Source organism: Sitodiplosis mosellana, unplaced genomic scaffold, assembly GCF_009176505.1.
Source record: "Sitodiplosis mosellana isolate CC-2019 unplaced genomic scaffold, AAFC_SMos_1.0 Smas_scaffold_6167, whole genome shotgun sequence".
In the NCBI taxonomy this organism is placed as follows: domain Eukaryota; kingdom Metazoa; phylum Arthropoda; class Insecta; order Diptera; family Cecidomyiidae; genus Sitodiplosis; species Sitodiplosis mosellana.
In genome coordinates, this window is record NW_022601408.1 from 4,498,418 (window position 1) to 4,518,579 (window position 20,162).

The 20,162-nt window shown below is 33.5% G+C and overlaps 6 protein-coding genes across 9 annotated transcripts; 2 read left to right on the plus strand and 4 right to left on the minus strand.

Annotated features, from left to right (window-relative positions):
• Positions 1 to 791: 791 nt before the first annotated feature.
• LOC129575700 (roquin-1) lies at positions 792 to 8,092 on the minus strand. Of its 4 annotated transcripts, none has more exons than XM_055459635.1 (8): positions 7,892 to 8,092; positions 6,509 to 6,674; positions 4,805 to 6,412; positions 4,190 to 4,718; positions 3,546 to 4,046; positions 3,305 to 3,469; positions 3,111 to 3,226; positions 792 to 3,038 (listed from the first exon to the last, which is right to left on the minus strand). In XM_055459635.1, exons 2-8 carry the CDS (start codon positions 6,668 to 6,670, stop codon positions 2,514 to 2,516), a joined length of 3,606 nt encoding a protein of 1,201 aa, XP_055315610.1. In that variant the 5' UTR covers positions 6,671 to 6,674; positions 7,892 to 8,092; the 3' UTR covers positions 792 to 2,513. The 4 variants fall into 4 exon arrangements, with proteins under 4 accessions (XP_055315610.1, XP_055315611.1, XP_055315608.1 ...); XM_055459636.1 differs by having other exon boundaries at positions 7,669 to 8,026; XM_055459633.1 differs by having other exon boundaries at positions 792 to 3,226; positions 7,892 to 8,075.
• Positions 8,093 to 8,745: 653 nt separating this feature from the next.
• On the minus strand, positions 8,746 to 10,788 carry LOC129575703 (lysosomal acid phosphatase). Its single transcript, XM_055459639.1, has 9 exons — positions 10,639 to 10,788; positions 10,463 to 10,561; positions 10,119 to 10,213; positions 9,939 to 10,046; positions 9,817 to 9,859; positions 9,610 to 9,747; positions 9,372 to 9,549; positions 9,073 to 9,296; positions 8,746 to 8,979 (listed from the first exon to the last, which is right to left on the minus strand). Exons 1-9 carry the CDS (start codon positions 10,786 to 10,788, stop codon positions 8,839 to 8,841), a joined length of 1,176 nt encoding a protein of 391 aa, XP_055315614.1. The 3' UTR covers positions 8,746 to 8,838.
• A 193-nt stretch (positions 10,789 to 10,981) lies between these two features.
• On the plus strand, positions 10,982 to 11,754 carry LOC129575707 (uncharacterized). Its single transcript, XM_055459644.1, has 2 exons — positions 10,982 to 11,118; positions 11,184 to 11,754. The coding sequence occupies exons 1-2, from the start codon at positions 11,071 to 11,073 to the stop codon at positions 11,691 to 11,693; spliced, it is 558 nt and encodes a 185-aa protein (XP_055315619.1). The 5' UTR covers positions 10,982 to 11,070; the 3' UTR covers positions 11,694 to 11,754.
• A 17-nt stretch (positions 11,755 to 11,771) lies between these two features.
• Positions 11,772 to 12,415, minus strand: LOC129575708 (uncharacterized protein C15orf61 homolog). The gene is made up of 3 exons (XM_055459645.1): positions 12,285 to 12,415; positions 12,016 to 12,202; positions 11,772 to 11,925 (listed from the first exon to the last, which is right to left on the minus strand). Exons 1-3 carry the CDS (start codon positions 12,363 to 12,365, stop codon positions 11,795 to 11,797), a joined length of 399 nt encoding a protein of 132 aa, XP_055315620.1. The 5' UTR covers positions 12,366 to 12,415; the 3' UTR covers positions 11,772 to 11,794.
• A 113-nt stretch (positions 12,416 to 12,528) lies between these two features.
• LOC129575706 (uncharacterized) lies at positions 12,529 to 13,515 on the minus strand. Its single transcript, XM_055459643.1, has one exon. The coding sequence runs from the start codon at positions 13,513 to 13,515 to the stop codon at positions 12,607 to 12,609; it is 909 nt and encodes a 302-aa protein (XP_055315618.1). The 3' UTR covers positions 12,529 to 12,606.
• A 471-nt stretch (positions 13,516 to 13,986) lies between these two features.
• On the plus strand, positions 13,987 to 19,219 carry LOC129575701 (protein VAC14 homolog). The gene is made up of 15 exons (XM_055459637.1): positions 13,987 to 14,187; positions 14,265 to 14,415; positions 14,481 to 14,658; positions 14,758 to 14,810; positions 14,879 to 15,099; positions 15,160 to 15,404; positions 15,480 to 15,682; positions 15,756 to 15,882; positions 15,963 to 16,068; positions 17,384 to 17,561; positions 17,652 to 17,690; positions 17,793 to 17,872; positions 17,951 to 18,030; positions 18,097 to 18,256; positions 18,348 to 19,219. The coding sequence occupies exons 1-15, from the start codon at positions 14,090 to 14,092 to the stop codon at positions 18,499 to 18,501; spliced, it is 2,073 nt and encodes a 690-aa protein (XP_055315612.1). The 5' UTR covers positions 13,987 to 14,089; the 3' UTR covers positions 18,502 to 19,219.
• The last annotated feature ends 943 nt before the right edge of the window (positions 19,220 to 20,162 follow it).

Below are 20,162 nucleotides of genomic sequence, written 5' to 3' on the forward strand. Positions count from 1 at the left end.
CCCTAATATGAGAATGAGTCCTCGCCTGATACATGTCATTTCTAATAATCAGTAACATCACCAGCTTATGCTTGTCATCCCTCAAATATATAATAAGTCTCATATGTTTTATGTTTTATCGGTTACTATTTATTCCAAATTTATTTGAATGGCAAATTCTTCTCTTCTTTTCCATTTTTTGTTCAGATTTCTGGATAGAATATAAATGATTAATTTTTTATCGGTTGTCATTCATTTTATGTATTCAAGGCGAAACAGTTCAAAACATCGTGTGACTGTGAATGGATCATTGTCAAAGTGAAAGATAGGTTAGCATTTCTTCGTTTATTCTTCGAAGAAATAAATAAAAAACACTTTTTATGGAAACAACAAAACAACTTAAAGTGGATCACAAAGAAGACATAATTTCTATGTGGTCGGTTTTTGACGGAATTTTTTCCATAGAAATTTTGTTACTTCAGAAATTATATTTGCCGAAGAGGAAATAAACCTGGTTGATTTAATTAGACGTTGGCATGCTTTATTTACTTTATACAGAATGAACATATATGAATTTTATTTGAAGACATTGTTTGATTCGATGTAACACATAGAATAACTATGTTATCTTTTGTACTCAAAATTTCTATTGATTGAATTATTCGTTTAGTATTTCCCGACAGCTATGTTTCCATAAATTTGAATTGCTGTAATCAAGAATCAATTGTTTCCATATTGAATGTGCAATTTGTGCATTGGTAAGGGATCGAAATTCTATTTAGAAGTGTTTTTATTGTATGTCTTGTTTCATATTCTGTTGCTAATTTTCATATTTATTGAATGATAGCATATATTTATAATATGTTGCCTAATTTGATTGATGATTTTTTTTTCTTCTGAAAAAGTATTATATTACTCTTTTTTATTCATATGTATGTATATGTGTATGTTATGTGGTCTCCATATACTTTTTCTTATTCAATGTGAATAAAACAGTCCTTATGCAAGTGTCTTTATTACAATATGTTTTCTTTTTTAAATGTTATGTTATTTAATAAATATATTCTTTTATAGACATTCGATATAATAATGTAATCTTAATTGTTTGCAAACGTTATTTTCTTGTTTACTTTATGAATAGACACGGTTAAGACAAATGAAACGAACAAGAAGAGAAGAATAAAAAATAATGAGGGTTTTATAGGCATTTCTTCAGGTTTTCCTTTTATTTGGGGTTGCATAGGGTTTTTGCCTTTTCTTCTCTTCTTCGGTTTTTTTTTTTACTGTGGCGACAATTGTTCGTAACAATTTAAATATTTTCTTCATTAGATTTGATTTTTCTCCTGTTTCATTTTCGATATACAACAAAAAATTCCATGAAATGAAATTAAAAACTTTGCGAAGCAAATTAAATATAAATATAAATATAGCAATAATAATTGGACACAGAATATTAATTTCAATGAGTAGCAAATTAATTTCTTCGATATTTGCAAATTGTTTTCCCAATAAATTCAAGTATACAAACAGTCAATTAAAAGAAATAAAATGAAAACATAATGATTTGGGCCTTTTGACAACAAATTTTATCGCTTAAGATTGAAATCTTTATCAAAAAATTGATAGCAAACCAAATGAAAAAAATTACTAATTGTGAAATTTATTGAGTTTTCAATCTGGATGTGATTTAGGAATTTACCCAAAAGAAAAATACAAATCATTTAAATGGTCAATTAGTGAATACCTGTAAATTTTGTATTTGAATACAAATAATGTTTTTACACAGTAACAGTAAAAAAATATCCTCTCAAAATGAAATAAACCTAATTCAATAACACTCTATGCATGTAAAGCATAATTTTGTGGCGACAACGATGACAAAAAATGTTATATACATGTATGAATATATATTTTTTGTTTACTTCTTCTCGCTTCAGCCTATTCGTCTGTTTCCGTTTTGCCCGAATGACTCGTGTATTGGAATTGTCTGAATTATTATTTTGCACGTACTTGCATGCATACTTGTATGGACATAAAGTGAGGATTTTCTTTTCTTTATTTTAGTTCGAAAAACGAACAAAATAGTAAAACAGATGTACTGAAATTCACACATTCAATTCGCAATTCATACATACCGACATCATCTGAATATTAGAAATCATGTATCTTGTCACATTGCCTAAACACTGAATTATATTAGATCGCATACTAAATTGTCAAAAGTTTCTCTCCAAATATTATGTGATATCTCAGAAAATATTGAGCGTGTAGCACTGTTCAGAGTTTTATTGCCCAATACTTTCTATAATTTAGAATTTCTCGTGCATTTTTTCCGTGCGTCCGTGTGTCTTGAGTAGCTTGATTTAGTTTAAATTATTGATCATTGTTATTGTTGAAGTTGCATCGTTTGTTCTTACTTTTTTCTCTTTGCTTCTTCTTCGAATCATTTCGTAAAATTTAAGTTCAAACCTTCGTTAATTAATGCTGAAACGTTTGATCGGTGACAAGTCAAAATTTAAGGAAAATAAGTGTTTTCATGTTTGTGATATTGGTGTTTCTTCTTCGGGTGACCAAAGTTTTTCATGTTCTTCCAGTTCTGATTCTAAGCGCCGTTCTAAGTCACGCATATCTTTATCTATTCCATCTTCGTATGTGTCATCACAGCCAAACTTTGGCGCTGGTAGATGCATAATATTCACATTATTTGTGTTGCCACTGCTACTGTTGCTGCTTTTGCCGCCACCGCAGCTGCTGCTGCTGATGTTGGCTTCTTTGCGGTCACAATGCGGCGAATGGACTTCTTTTATTTTAATATTTAAATCACTCGATTCATTTGTAGTTTCTTCACATACACTTTGATTGTAGTCGACTATTGGTTGAACGCTCTTTGCATTTCGGCCTATTGATAGCATTGCTGCTTTGTGACCACTTGCCTGTTGCTTTGAATTATTCCAGAACTCAGATTTCATAAGCAAGTAATTCGATTGATTGCTAGGTGATGGAACAGCATTTGATGGACTCCATAAGAATTGATCGATTGAATTTTGTGATGACGCAAACTGCATTGGATCAGACGTTAATTTAGATCTGTGCCCATTTCTATTGGTTGGCAATTCGTTTAAATGAATTACCTTGTTTAAGTCCGTCATTGCAATATTCGAGCTTCTCATAAGTTTTTGTTCGATAAACTTCAGTTCCATTGTCAGTATGTTTTGTTCATCTTCGTTGCTATTATTTGGTCCGTATCCTGTTTGAATGTAGAGAGAATTTGCCGTGGAATGTTAAACAATGTTATTGATTGACTCATTTTGGTGCAAACAATTACCATCTCTAGCCATGTTTTCGTTAAGCATTGGATCTAATTCGTTCGATTGGTAGTTGTACTGATTTGAGGATTTTTGTAAATTATTGTAGAGCCATACCGACGGTTCGGATGAAGTCGATGTGACAGTTGTCGTATTCGGAGCAGTAAAATTATCAGCGGACAAACCTGTATATGTTAATAGGGTCCATTTATTGCAGATTCTTTCTATAAATTAAAATACCACCATGGCAAAATAACTCACCTGTTGAATATGGTGATGTTTTGGCCGACATTCGTGAAATAGGTCCAAATTTACTTTGTGCTGGTGCATCAAATGGAACATAATCGTCGTCTGTTAGAATTGAATCCGATCGCACGAATATATCACGACTATGAGAGTCAGGGTTGGTTTTTTGGGTTTGACTATCACAAAGGATTGGTGGTGTGGCATAGGATAATTCAACTGGCGAACGACTACTGTTGTTCGGTTGTGGCTGTTGAAGGGAACTTTGATAGCCAAACTCATTGCCAGCAATTGTATTGTTCCAATAGTTGTTCATCAAATCATTTTTGATCTGTGGATTCGAAGGCGGTGGCACATTGATCTCATTATTATTGATGGTATTGGAGCTATTATTATTTTTGCTTTGATCGTTCGTTGTCGGTGCTGCTTGATTTGATATATGGTATGCATTATTGTTTCCGTTCACAGCTTGTTGCGTTGATTGTTTGAAGCTTGGATTATCGTATTGTTTTAGTTTAGCTGATGAATGAAAGAGAAAACTATTAGTTATTGCTTCGATTTTGTAAAATTCAATTGATTTTGATCATAGAAGAAAAGATCATAAAAATATTATTCAATACTTCTAGCGAAGAGAAAAAACAACAGAGCAAAATGTTCATTACCTATTATCTCTTGGCGTCGAATCTCCAGGCTTTGAAGCATTCGAATGTCGTACATTGAAGATTCGGAAAACTGGTAATTATTATTTGATGAAGTCGTGAATTGCATTTTCGGCTGATATTTCGATTTTAGGTCTATTTTATTGTTGACGCAGTTGCTATTGTCCATGTGATATTTCTGGGTCTGTTGTTGGCTTGGATGTTGCGGTGATTTCATGAGCGGTGACATTCCTGCTTTGATATATGGCTTATTATAAGCTTCGTTCATCGTAAATTTGCCAGATGCATGCGGTTGCGGGTAGTTCGTTGGAGAGGAGTACATGATCGGAATCTTCGGTTGATATTTTTGTTGATGTCTTGGATTCATAGAATCTAAATGAGATCGATTATCCTGATTGCTGCCGGCATACATATGTGACTGAATTGAAGGCAGTGGAGGTGGTGGCGGTGGTATATTCATAGGCGAAATTGAATAATTTTGGCTTTGTTGTGCATTGAAGGAACGACGTTGGGTTTTTGTTTCAAAAGATGTCTGTAATGAGTGTAATGAATACACATTCATTCATACTATTCATAGTATTCTTCACTTTTGATGTTGAAAATAGGTCAAATACTTACCGAAGGTTGCAGAGAGTTCATCGATGGTTTACCCATTGAAATTGCAGAAACTGTTATATTGGGACCCTGTACCATAGATACTGGTGATTTTTTATACATTCCGTGTTCGAACTGTGGCTGTTGGACCAGCACACCTGATATCATAGCTGGACGAGGTAGTTTTTCAGTGTTGTTATGTCTTTGTGGCGATACATCTTCATTTGATGATGACATATAAGTGTAGTTGTTGTTGTGACTGTGGTCGGTTAGGTAATCGCCTGGGTCTGCGCTGAGATGATTGGTGCTGGCAATGATTGGTGTCTTGGCGTGTAGCTTTCGATTTTTGGCTCTGTATTTTTCCAATTCTTCCTCAGAATGGGCGAACGTGCAGCTAGCTCCACGGGGACAAATGGCTCGCATTGCCAAATCTCGACACATACTGATTTTATATTTACCATTATGTGCCACATAACTGTTGTCTTGCATCTTTCTATTGCCGTGATGTTGGACAAATTCAACCAAACCGATAACAACTTGCTTGACTGCTTCTAGTGATGCAGCCAACTCTTGCCATGAATCATTTTCGGCGGTCGGATCGATGTTTGTAAGTTGTTTCAAATGAGCTCGTAGTCCAGCTAAATTGGCTGGATCATTGGTGCGCTGTAGAGCAATCACTAACTCCTGAACAGATTGAGCAAATGACTGAGGTGTTTGAAGTTTGTCAATGATGCTTTGCATGTGTGATTTATGTCCAGTGTCACCGTATAACAGAGCAGACCATTGATCCGGAGCAATTCGAAGACCAGCTTCGGTAGCAATTTGAACAATCTGAGCATCGTGCTCACGTCGAAGTGCATCATATGTTCGAAATTCCTCTTTGAGTTGCATGAGCGACGAATCACCTTCACGCTTCGAAACTTTGAAGCAGCTGGCACGGTACAGCAACTGTACGACGTGACCGATGCTGGTTTTTGACGCTTGGGGAAAATGCGGCTCAAGTCGTTGCACTACAAACATCACCAACACTTTGCGAGATAGAGCCGAACCATCTTCCAGTGCCAACAGTACCAGCTTAAGTACTTCTTCCTGCATTGCAGGACCTAAGAATTGACATCCACGAGCACGCACAGCTGCCCATAGATTGGCACTCAATTGCTGCGGATTTTGATGCTGTAAAATGAGCTCAGTAACGGTTCGTTCGCCAAGTGATCGGGCAGCTCGCAATGCTCGGCTACGGCCTTCAGCTTCAACCAATTGGCAATTGATCAGTGTCACCAATTTCCGCTGCATTGGCCGAGATAACAGACTTGTGATGTTGCCATTGTTGAACGGTTTCAAATACAGTGCCAAATCTTCGATGCATTTCTTTGAGATGTTATAGCATTCTAATTGGTCAGCAGTTAGTTTTTTAACACTGCCAGATAAAGGTTCAGTGCCACTCACAGCTGCGCCAGCGGCTGAAGATGAACTATTTTCGATCTCGAGCGATGATGCGTGGGTATTTGAAGACAAACACGTTTCAGTTGCATTCGAGGATGTCTGCTCTTTTTGTGTTACATTGTTATTACTTACTAATTGTAAAAGTGCATTATTTATTGGTAAATTATCTAAATCTGTGATTATTGCAGCCTGAAATATAATATTTAGAAAATACACAATGGGAATGAAAAAATATACTCATACAAAATATGAAATAAAAGCAAATGCATTGCAATGGATAATTACTTGGTCAAATGGGCATTGTTTTCTATGTAAATTCGCTAAACATGTTTTACATATGGTGTGACCACATCCTAAGCTAATTGGAGGACGAAGTTTTACTGCAAACTGGTGGCAGCATACCGGACAAGACAGGAATTCTGTCCATTGTGGCGCCTGAATCGGCATTCTTCTGCAAAAATAAAGAGTATTTACCATATTCATACAACGATTTTGAATGAATTTAGCAAATTTGGTCAACGTTTCATGTAAACTTCATGTTTGAGTCAATTCACAATCTCTGGATGAAAGTCATTTCGTAATACACGGTTCAACCATTCAAATTATCCGTGATACAAAATTAATAACAGCTTGGACTTTTAAAAAATGCATTCAGATTGGACAGTATGGTTGCATACTGCCATTTCCATTTAATTCAATTTATTATGTAAGTAATTAAATTTCACGTCATAAATTTTAGCCAGTCACCAGTATTTTTGTTTTTATTTTCAAAAGGATTTCATTGCGAGGATAAATGAAAGCACACACCAGATGAGGATGTTGAAAATGTCTCTTCTCATTCATGGCTAATAAACTTTGCTACGAATATTCGTTTTTTTACCAAATCCCGTTACGAAGGTATCATCAAAATTATTTGACCAATATGCCTAGCTCACTCCATTATTTGTTTTTTTTTTCGTTTGTTTTCATTTTCAATTTGGGTATTTCATAACGAATCGAAACATTCGATAGACTTTAATATACTTTGTGTATTACACACAGTTCAATTGAAAACATATGTAATAAATAGAGCTGCACTTAATGCCTATATTCCATTCCGCAATGGAAAAAATTCCGTACGATATTGCTCGCACATTCACGTCATTTGCTCGCACATTCATTTTTCTTTTTCTTTCATTCATTCACTCCATCGTTCATTCTTTCACGTATTAGTGTTTTTCAACTTTACGCTTTGACTAAAGAAATTAAGTCGAAAATCATCACAATCGTATGTTTAATTGAATAATGTGAATTCGCTCTTTATCGATTATACGGAGTTCTCCGAAGCAAAAAAAAAAAAGAAGAAAAGAAACTGAGAAATTATTATGAAATTAATATCACCATAAAAATGCCAACTAGACAAAAATTTGTCACATTTTCCTTTTTACACTCCACATATTTCTTACACTTTTCTTCTTTCTCCCTCACTAGCACTGACATCACACGGTGAACATTTTGCATCTCTTGAATTTTTCCATTTAAATTATTTTTCGTACATTTTTATTCTAAATCAAACACAATTATTTCATACGAAGTAATTAATTTTTGATGGATGAACTCGACAAATGGTTCCCCGAGCCACAGAAATTCCCTACGAAAATATTTTTTCGAACATTTTATTTCATTTACCTTGACTATTCATATGAATATCACATATTATAAATACAAAATAACGTCAAAACTATTTGCTGCGACATCCCATCGACTTTTGCAATTTAATGGTGAAAAATGGCATGTTGTCGTAGATTCGTCATAGCTTTGAAACGACTACACGAACAACGAACGAAAAATATATATATGTTTTACCTCTTCTATTCTATTTTTATTCGTACTACGCGATGAATGCGTTCAATTCACTTTTCACTTTCAACAAATTTGTCATACTTCTGCGCTTTTTATTTCGAAATAAACTTTTTTCATGGGAAATCGACATTTTCTTACTCAATTTTTCGTTTCGAAATCATTTTAATTAATTTTCATGTGAAAATATTTATATAAAATCAAAGCTTTTAGATATATATTTTTTCAATCGCTCATTATTTCATCGGACAACTCTATGCTATTGGGTACTAAATGTCAAATCACCGTTCAATTATTTGAACAAAACAATGTAAGGTAGAAAATTTGTCGATCGTACTTCGTACTCTTTGACCGCGAAATAATAAATATTGAATGCTAGATTGATAGGCAGGTAATGTGATGAGATTTGTGCAGAATTTAAATGTCGAACGTTTTAAATAAAACACAAACCCCAATTAAGAAATTCCCTTCTTAAAAACGTTCGCCCGACCACGAGAAGCACAACGGCACACAAATTAACAAAGCCGTGAATAAAAAAAGTGGCCAAACACCTGCGACAGAAACTCAGAGAACACATTAGTACATGAACAACTTCTATTGAAAATACAAATTAATAATGAAAATGTCATGCGAATCGTGTTTGTCGAACTAATAAGTATGCAACAAAATGATGACAACTGTAATTGTTTGGAAAGTTGTAAAAGCTAAATTTTATTTCGGACAAGTGGTTTAAATAAAATTTTAAAAGTTGTTGCGATTGACGAACATGAAATTATTCATAATTTGCACATTTCTTCGTAATCATGAACGATGATTGGCTGCAATACGTTGCTGAACGTTTCTAATGAGCAAGGCGAATCACAGTTGGGTATATCAATTCGTTTCAACTCACTTTCATGATTGAAGCTGTAGAAAATCTGTGTGCAATAAATTGAAGGAAAAAATACGTTGAATACAAGAATTTGTTATCATGATAACACAAATTCGATTTGATTTACTGAACACATCACCTTAACTTCTAAATCGCCAACGATGAGAGGGTTCTGGTGTAGTTCGAAATATAAAGCAGCTGCAAAATCCGGTTTCCTCGTAGTTTGCGGAATGATATCAAGTGCACGCATTACATTGACCAAAGTGACATCATGTCCAGAGTAAATGAAGAGCTTTCTATCTGGCTCCAGCTGATTGTTCTTTTTTCTAACCATTTTATCGAGGACATCGGTGACAAAGAAGCCTACAAATAATGAGTTGATAGTTGATTTTAATATAGAAATAACTTGATTTCATCCGGATATAATATATATCTTACCTCCCTTAATTTGTTTCATGTAATCTGTTTCGGTAAGCACGGCTAGATTACGTTCGGCCAGAGCTAATAATTTATCTGGAAATACGGATTCCGTCCATTTGGGCAACTTCAAGCCATTTTTCTTTTCTATTGACAATATATTGTATAACTGTTCTCCTTGATGAACATTCGAAATATTCTGTAAAACAAACTATCATTTGATGTACCATTTTTTTTATAATTATATGAACTATTTTACCGCTCCCGTGTGTTTGCTGATGTATTCAAATAATTCCGTATTGTCTTGAAGAAACTTTCTCAGCTCTTCGGGTGGGTCTGAATACATTTTAGCTAAAAGGTCGTCATACTTCGGGCAGTTGGCTTTTTGAGAAATGAGCTAGAATTGTTTTAACAAACAAAATTCATTTGAAATTCTTAGAAAAATTTACATTTTTTTCTTCATTACTTTATCTCTGTCTCGTGGTACCGAATTTATAGCAACCGGTTGCCTGAATAAATGAGGCAAAAATATACAGAATAAATAAAGGTACAAAATCATACATAAAGACAAAGTTCAAAGCCACATGCCATTTGATAGGTAAAAGATTTTGGCCATTGTTCGGTGGCGGAAGGAGCGCGGCTAGAAAACTTTGAGCGGTCATCAAACACCTTTCAGTTGAAGAGCTCGACACGTACCTACATGAATTTACATTTTTTTTTTTTACATTACTCATACATGAATTTACAATTTTTTTTTTTAACACGTACATTTCATTTGTTGTGTAAAATCCATTTGATGGCAACAGATGCGTGTACCTTTTTCGAACTTTCTCTCCAAGCTTGAAACCCTGTAACGCCCCTCTCTGCCAATACGAAAAAAAAAACACATAATAATATGACAATTTATAGAAATGACATTCAGATACAACTATGTATTTAACAACTATGTTTTGAGATCATATACTGAGAGATCCAAAAAAGCTGGATTTTCATTTAATTTATTATAATTGTAGCATAGTCATTCACACATAGTCAGTATTCCTTTGTTACCGCATTAATTACCTACTTTTTCAACTATTTGTTTACTAATATTATTATTGTAATTGCATTACCAATGTCAGGGCACCGAAACCGCCAATCCATTTAAAATCATCATGATGTGGGTCATTTGGATATAGTCCAGTGGGCGATCGTTCTCCATGCCGAAAAACCTACATGAATCAAAACATTGAATATTGAATTTTGTAAAAAAGTTCAAATATAATTTTAAAAGAAATAATAAACTTACGACTGTTGCAAATATTACGGTCGATTCGGAAGAGTCAATGTGGTTTTCGGAGAAAGCATAATATGCCAAAAACACAATGCATAATGTAACAGCTAGCAGTGCAACTGAAATGGTCATGTTCCGGTGATTATCACAACGTGCGTCCGCCATAAAGAAGATTCACAAGAATGACTAAAAATTTAGATTTGACGTTTGAAATTTGCGCCTTCAATACAATAACTGAGAGACAAAGTAAACTGTGAATTACTTGACCAATTCAGTCTATATAGTGTTGAATCATCGAATTAACAGTGACATTTTGTTTTCAACACAGCTGTTTTTATCATAGAGTTCATTTGACAATTGAAAGTGTACAAGTATTGGAACGTCAAAAATAATCAATAAATACAAGTATTCACGAGTGCAGTGTATTTTAATTTATGTTAATCGAAGATGCAGGATGTTGTACTGAATATAGATAATAAGGAAATTTTAAATGAGGTAAAATGCAAATCAATTCCAGTATTCAGTGATAAATTATGACATTTTCTTTCGTTTTTCTATAGATACTACATTATTCCATTGACTACTTGATTAGATCAACGAAGCACAAAAATGTGTCATTGACAAAATTAAGTCATAAATTTGGATTTTCAAATCCAGATGAATTTGAAAACGCAATCAAATTCATATCAAACATTTATCGACAATTCATCTTGGAAATGATTTCGGAGGCTGAGTTATTGTCACACTTCGCTCATTTCAATGCCGATTTTCAACAGTCTGTATTGGATGTATTCTCAGTGCGGCGAACTGAGATGGAAGAATTTCTTATTATCGAGCACAATTCACGAAAAAGCAATCTGTTGATGTCTTTCGATTGGGATATTCGAAAAATTCTTGGAACTAGCAATATGGCATCATTGCACACTCAAATTACCTCGCTAATACTCAATTGCAAAACACCGAATTCAACAAATTTGAAAACCATACACATGGAATTGTCTCGAGAGCAAATTGACAAATTGATAACAATATTGGAAAAATGCGACAAAAATTTAACAGCAATTGATTAAAGATGTAGACTGTAGAGAATGAAAGTCAAATGAATTTCAAATAAATTTAAATTTAATTTAATTAACATTTTACACATTAAACCATTGCCAGTCTCGATTATTTAGTAATGTGATCCTTTATCTTCTTTGTATAGAAAGTAAATGGGTACTTTTCCATGTTCACGCATATCAACATATTCGATATGGGTAATTAGCATCATTGCCGAAAAGCCGTACATAAGTTGAGGAATACCTTTAAATTTCCATAAAATTATTATATATTTCAGAACACATCAGTTTTTCTCCCGAGAGAGATAATCCGGAAGGGTCGGTTTCGATTTACCTAAATTTATCATTTTGATAAAATTTATGAGTTTATCATCAAGAGTCAAGTTTTGCAATGGCCGTTTTGTGCAATGATATTTCATGTACGGCCAGCAGCCAGTTCTTAAGATATGATAATTGGTGCCGCTGTCTAAGGTCCAATTGAAGTGGGAAAGACCGAATTGATCGTTGTAAACATCTCGATACTATCATAATTGAAATTTGAAGAAAGAAAAAGTTTCTTGAATCAAAACATGAAGAGAAATCCAAATTGTTCCGTATCAATACCCGTATGAAGTATGACGTCCACGGTGGTTCATTGCACTGTTTTAAATATTGAGTCAGTACGGCTGATACTTTTGGACGCATCTTATATTTGTTACGTAAATCTAACTAAACATAACCTTGCAATATTTTAGACATTTCTGATGCATTTTGTCAATTCAAAAACGTTGAGAAACTTCATTATATCTTCAATGTTTACACGCAACTTCATTCAATACATTCTCTACTAGCTCAATAAAAAAACATATTTACATCTGAGAAATCAAGAGGATGGATGTTTATTGAATTTTGTCAGAAAAAAAAAATAATAGGATGTAAATCATCTCTAATCAGTTGAATTCACTAGGCTTTTGATATCTTGGAGAATACTTCGATACTTTCGGAATTGATTCACATCGGCATCCAATTTAGCGCGCTGCTGCAAGTAGATTCGTTTTGGCATTTGAATATATTCTTCGCCTTTGTAAATAAATGTTGTTATATCTGGGTTGTCCACGGTGTTATCTAATTTATCTATGCTCTTCTCCTCTTCATCCATGGCACTTTTCTCCATTTTCTCCGTGTCGACAGTTTGATTTGATACAATTATGTTGTCGGCTGATGTGTGTAATTTTTGTCGTTTTGTTACATGATTCACGAATTCACTGGACACCAAACTCACACGATCCGATGTGATTTGTTCAACCTTTTTCACTCGAGCTCCAATTGGGCTATCGTAAGTTTTTTTAACAAACTTCACCATTTTATGTGGATCCATTTTGACTTTTGAATTGATATTTTGCATTTCTTCTTCGATCAAAGGTTCTTCCAATGTTTCAACATTTTCTTCGGTCCCATCCTCATTCTGGCGCATCATTTCAATCGTTTCGCTGTAAATGATATCATTTTCGTCATTTATTGGATCCAACAATATGTCGTCGCGTGATGTGTTCTTTTCCGAATTGTATTCTTCCTCATAGTTCTCATTCTCGTTCTTGTTAATATTTTCGTCGTACCTATACGGCAGGGCATTCGGCAGGAGAACCGTACGTCTGGGTGTTTTGCTTATGTAAATTGTACTGAAATGCTCTTCACAAAGGTACCTATTTTTCAAGTTTATGTCCCCACAACCGGCCATCCGTACCCAATGCTGACATTTTTCCACATCTTTCAACGGAAAACCAAAAAACGTAATTTTTGGAGAGAATGCACTTGAATTTCCACAGTTTCTATAAACACAATGTTTTGTATTCATATTTGTGCTGTAATATTTCACGAATTTCGTTTAATGCGAAAATATTTCTGTAATAATTAGATTTTAGTTGAAAAATTTTGACTGAATTCAGCCGAATGAATAAAAATTAACACTAATATGTGTATGAAAATATCAAATGAAGAAGTTTGAATGAAAGCTTTAAATTCGTTGACAAGCCGTTTTGTTGATGGTCGTTTAGACCATTTGTAGTCTGTATTATCGATAGTTGACACTTTTCATTATGATTTTGCTGTTTTACATCGCTATGAATTTAGATGTTGAATTAAATTATTTTTATAACTGTTAAAATGATTTTTAATGCCATTGAAATTGTTTGTATTTTATATTAAAACGAAAAAGTCATATCCAACAATGTCAATTTTAAAATATCAAAATCAAAACTGTCATCCAACCAATCGAAATTCTAATGTCAAACTATGTGACGATTCCATACGTATTATAATTTTACGTATTGTTGTTTTTTCTAATTATAACATTTTGAATACTATAGTCAACAATCAGCCAAGAACTTATCATACAAAAATTTATTCATCCAAATTCAAATCAAATCACCATGGAGTCTTCATTTGCACCGTTAAGTGAGGCATGTGCAAAGACACTATGGGACAAAACCTATGAGAAACGCAAAGTGGCAGCCGCTGAAATTGAAAAGTATGAACAACTATTTGTTTTCATTGAGTAATGATATTCAATCAAAATGATAATTCTCATTAATCCGCCTCTTGCAGAATGGTGATGGAGTTTAATTCGACCAAAAACTACAATCAAATCCGCAAATTGATCACTGTGCTTGGACAGGACTTCTCCACATCAAAAGATAACAATAAGCGAAAAGGCGGTTTACTTGGTTTAGCTGCAACCAGCATTGGTTTGGGAAAGGTTTAGATTATACCAATATTATTAAATAGATCAAATCTTATGATTCTTTACTCAATGTATTCCAGGATACTGATAAGTTTGTCGAGGAATTGGTGTCACCGGTTTTGAATTGCCTGCTCGATCCCGAAGTACGGGTTCGCCTGTTTGCCAGTGAATCTCTTTATAACATAGTTAAAGTAGCTCGTGGTTCCATCATTCCACTATTTCCTCGAATTTTTTCCGCTCTCAGTCGATTGGTTACAGGTGCGATTATAATCGTTAAATTTAACTATAGTTTATATTTTCATTTCAAATACATCATACTTATTGTACGATTCGACTTTAAAAATTAATTGATTCAAGACTCGGATGAAAATTGCAAAAATGGAAGCGAATTGCTAGACCGTTTGCTTAAAGTAAGAGTTTTAGAAAGTAACATTTTTAGTATTGTTCCAATTCTGATAACCATTCAACATGTTTCCAGGATATTGTGACGGAATCACCACAAACCTTCGATTTAGAAGCCTTCATTCCATTGCTGCGCGAACGAATTTATACGAAAAATTCATTTTCACGACAATTCATCATTTCGTGGATATCTGTATTAAACGCAGTACCTGAAATCAATATGATTACATATTTACCGGAAATTCTTGATGGCCTTTTTCAAATGCTTGACGATCAATGTGTAGAAATTCATACAACGTTAGTGTGATTAGCTTTTAACGAAATCGACCTATAACATTTAACGGTTCTTCTCTATAGATGTGACACACTCTTGTCGGAATTTTTGAAAGCAATCAAGAGCGATCCATCCAGTACGAAAATGTCCGATATGTGCAATATCTTGATAAATCATGCGCAATCAACGAATGCATTGATTCAATTTACGGCCATCGATTGGATCAGGGAGTTCGTTCAGTTATCAGGTCCTAAAATGTTGGAATTTGCTAGTGGTATATTCACAGCAATTCTACCATGTTTGGCATACGAAGGTGAATCAAGAAGAGGTACATAATATATCACCCTCACATCGTTTACTCTCATCTCTTTACATTTTCGTACGAATTTAATTCAAATCATAGATATAAAAAAAACTGCTCAGGCGGTGAACATCAATATGTTTGAGCTGATTTCCTCCAAAGAGGAAAAAGAAAGAGCTTTTCAGTTTCTGGACTTGGACTCAGTGATGAAAGTATTGCAACAATATTTGATACAAGGTTCAGTGGACACTAAGGTAGCTGTTTTACAATGGATTCATCATTTATTCACTCAAGCTGAAAATGAGGTACTTTCATCGTAAAATTGGCCACACACACATAAAAACCCTTCAAAATCCGATTGCTATTGTTCGTTTTCAGATGTCAACTCACGCCATCAGTCTCTACCCAGTATTGTTTGAGACTCTATCTAATAATTCTGACGAAGTAGTTATTCAAGGGTTGACAGTACTTGCTGAAATTGTAAACTGTACAAATAAGTCCAAAGGTACAGTAAAATGTTTATTCGAAATAACTGTAATGGTAAAAACTGAAGAAATTTTTTTTTTTACTGCTATCCAAATGAAGATGCTGACGCTAGCCACACTCACTATAAAAAGTTTTTGATCAGTTTGTTGAAACTGTTTGAGGACAAGCGGCCGCTACTGGAAAATCGTGGTGCTTTTATAATCAGGTATAGTTACAGTTCAGATAAGATAATGATAGATGAAACTAGTCGATTCAGTTATATTCTATAGCATCCAATATGTCCTAAACGCATATTTTCAATGTTCATAACATTGTGACATTATCGTAGCGAAAGCGGGTGGTGATCATAATGCCTCGGAAGGACAGCATGCTTCTTTTTTTTCTATTACCAAGATCGCTGGGGCGTTATGACCGTCACTCAACAGAACGAACGCAAGTATGTGTTAAAAGCTAGGGGCATTTATCTCTCAAATGATTCGCACGAATCTCATATCATACGAATAATTTTGTATTACATTGGACCTTACGAATCCCAGCGACAAAGTTCACAAATAAAGCGATTTGTCAAAGTCAAATTTCAAAAAGTATCTAAGTGTGCGAGAATACTTGTAACATTTGCCATGTGTAAATACGGGTTTCGTGGAAAATTTGTACGAATTAATTATTCGAATGAATTTAAATCGAGGGGGAAATCACTCTTTTCAATTACTTTTCATCGAAAAGTTTAGTTAGAGAAAAGTTAATTTGAAAAGTAATTACCAGAAAAGAAGTAATTGAAGAGGTAATATTTGCCATTTTGGATATAGTTTTCCTAACATATTTCGATTTTTTTCAGAAAAAGTGTTTTTCAACAAAATTCGATTTTGAATTTCTGGGGTTTTAAATTCGGATTTTGTTTAGTTTCTCACGAAGAATTTTGTGGTGGTTTCAGTTTGAAGCTTCGATTGAGCATTTTGAAAAATTAACCCAAAAATGCTAGTTAATAAGATAACCGATCTTATTAACATATTAATAACATATTTTCGTTATTAACCTGGCAAATTTTTCAAAACGACTCATCATAAATGAAAACTTAAACCACCATAAAATTCTTCATGGAAAACTGAACAAAATTCAATTCCAAAACCTCAAAATTTCAAAATCGAATTTTGTTAAAAACACTTTTTCTGAAAAAAATCGAATCATGTAAGGAAAACATTAATTTTGGATGTAATTTTTGATCAAAAATTACTTTTGCAATTACTTTTTCTCTAACTATTACTTTTCAGTGAAAAGAGCGATTTTCCCCTCAAATTATATTTAAAAATGTATAAATTTTCAAAATATTCGTGGCGAATCCAATAATATGTCAGAGATAAATGCCCCTAGGTTAAAACTGTATTTTACCGCTCTTTGTTTAATTCTCGAAATTGTAATGGTAATAATAAAGCGATGCTGAGAGTAAGCGTTTCGAACACATTGATAGGAACCAACCTTGCTTATAATTCGAATTCTTACAATTTTGTATTTTGTTTTTTCAGCCAACTCTGTATTTTATTGAATGCGGAAGTAATTTATCGTATTTTTGCGGAAATTATCTTCGAAGAAACCACTAATTTAAAATTCGCTTCAACAATGGTACGAACTCTCAATACAATTTTGTTGACAACATCTGAATTATTCGAATTACGTGTGCATCTGAAAGACATAACAAATGAGGTACCATCAAATAAATACGAGATAAAAAGAAATATTCAATCTTTTGAATTCATATACTCACGCAAAAAATGCTAATCTTATCCATTTCAGAAATCTGCTTCCTTATTCCAGTGCCTTTATATGTCTTGGGTAAGGATATAGTTAATGAAAAAATTACAATTCTAATTCGTTTTGTAAATTAGTAACAATTCATTTTCATAATTTCCACTTCATTTTTATTTATTGTTTCAGGCCCATTGTCCCGTGTCAACATTATCACTGTGTTTACTGGCCCAATGCTATCAACATGTATCGCAATTAGTCGTTTTATTGTATGCATTTCCTTTGAAATATTTGTGTTAATTTCAAATATCAATTTGATCATTTATTTTCATCTCCATTTTTGGCAGTGGTGATATCGAGGTAACTGTTGAGTTTCTTATTGAAATGGATAAATTAGTGCAGCTCATGGAATCACCAATATTCGCATGTGAGAATAATTCTTTAATATACGAATGAAATTTGAAGCGCCTGAATTTTAAATCTCACATTTTAGCGTTACGCTTAAGTTTGGTATCACAAAATACAGCCGAGGCTCAATACTTATCTCATGCTCTGTTCGGTATATTGATGCTATTACCACAAACTGAAGCATTTACATTGCTGAAAAATCGTCTCCAATGTATTCCACATTCACAGGCATTTCAACATAATCCGTAAGCAAATCAGTCTACCTTTTAAAATCATCAAATGGTTGCCGAATTGAAAAAAAAATGAGATTAAATACTTATTATTATTCATTTTCAGTGATATCAGCAAATTGGCAGAATACAGAAGTGGCATAGATTTTACAACACTTTTCAAGCATTTTCAAAGCGTACAGAAGAGCCATCATGAATATCGTAACAATCAACGAAAACGAAATTTCTCTGCTTCCGAACGCCATAATATGAATAATTGAAATCCAAATATACTTTTTCAAAACTATTTATTTTGCTGAAAATGCTAGGGGAATATCACGCTTGAATTATTTCAAATATTTCAAAAAAATCCAATTTATCTCTAAGAATCTGTCGTATGAAATATGGTGGATATTTGTGAATACGGCGGAATATTGTGGATTTTTGTGATTATGAATGATATTTAAATGTATTTATTCGGATTTAATGCAAAAAATCTCAAATATCCCCAAAATCCACAAAAATCTGATTCATTTATTCGAAATATTCGAAAATATGTCATACAATTGATGTTTATTTCAAATATCTCAAATATCGCACAAGATTCAGGAGTGTGATATTCCCTTAGTGAAATTGTGCCCAACTTAACGATATTGTTTATGTTTTTTCCTTCCCTGCGCTGTGCAAACACCATAATTAACTAAAGAAAGAAGATTTCATTTAATACACATCAATATAAGCTGGATAAACATAAAGGGATGTTTTAGCACAAGCACATGGACCGAAAAGTGGGAGAAATTCCCGTGATTTATTCTTTGAAATATATTGTTTAAATGCCCGAAAGAGTACCACCATCTTTTGAAAAGGCTATTACAATCGGATGAAAAACTATTAGATTGCTAAATGTTATTCCTATGTGAATCAATTGTCTTATATTCAAAATTTTCGAAAAATTGTGTGTCAAAAATAATAAAACCTTTTTTTCTCTCTCAAACCAAACTTTATTGAAATCGTAATTATCTATATCTGTTATTCTCTTGAATAAAACGCGGCAAACGCGGCGAAATTTCGAAAGTATTTTTCTAAATCTTATCCATGATTTAGATAGGAATGCGTTGTACCATAATCAATAAAATAAAGCCAATGTTTGATTTGCAAAAAATATTCGCAGTCACCGTCCGGCGTTAATATTAGTCTTTCATCATTTTCTCTAGGCGGAGTAACAGAGTATAAAACATATTCTCATACTCACTCCCATACAAACGCAAAATTAATGAGTATGAGTGTATATGCTCGCAAAAACGCTCACCTGTAAATCAATTCGTCAAACTTTTCTGGGAAAGCAACGTTATTGTTCAAGTGAAATTTTCTTTAAATGCTATAAGAATCGTTAACCCCAGGTCATACAATCCAATTCATTGTTATATCATATGATAGGTATTGTCAATGCGCATCTTTTGATATAGAACATTTATGGTGCGTGACCCACCCGGGAAAATTGTTGACCACCATTTTTTCGAAGCAAACCGACGCACCTGTATTTTCACCGTATTTCAAGTCAATTATCTCAAAATTAAGTAATCAAGCAAAATATGTCATATTTTACGAAGAAGAATAGCATTCCCTCGTTTCCCAGATTTATGCTTGAATTTCAAACCATTTTCAATGAAAAAAACAGGTTAAATACCAGAAGCGCACAAATACCAACAAAATAGAACAGAAAAAACAAAAATAATCTCTTCGAAATTCAAATTCACAAAGTCCAATGAGTAGAATACAAAAAGATTATTTCCACGCAATGGTGCGCGACATCAATTATGAAAAATGATTTCCTTCAATTGAGAAAATTCGAATTTTATTGAAAAAATCGAAATGTTGTGAACAAGCAAAATCAAGTCACGGATGGCCAAAAACACATTCGTCGCTCAATAGAATCTGTGAC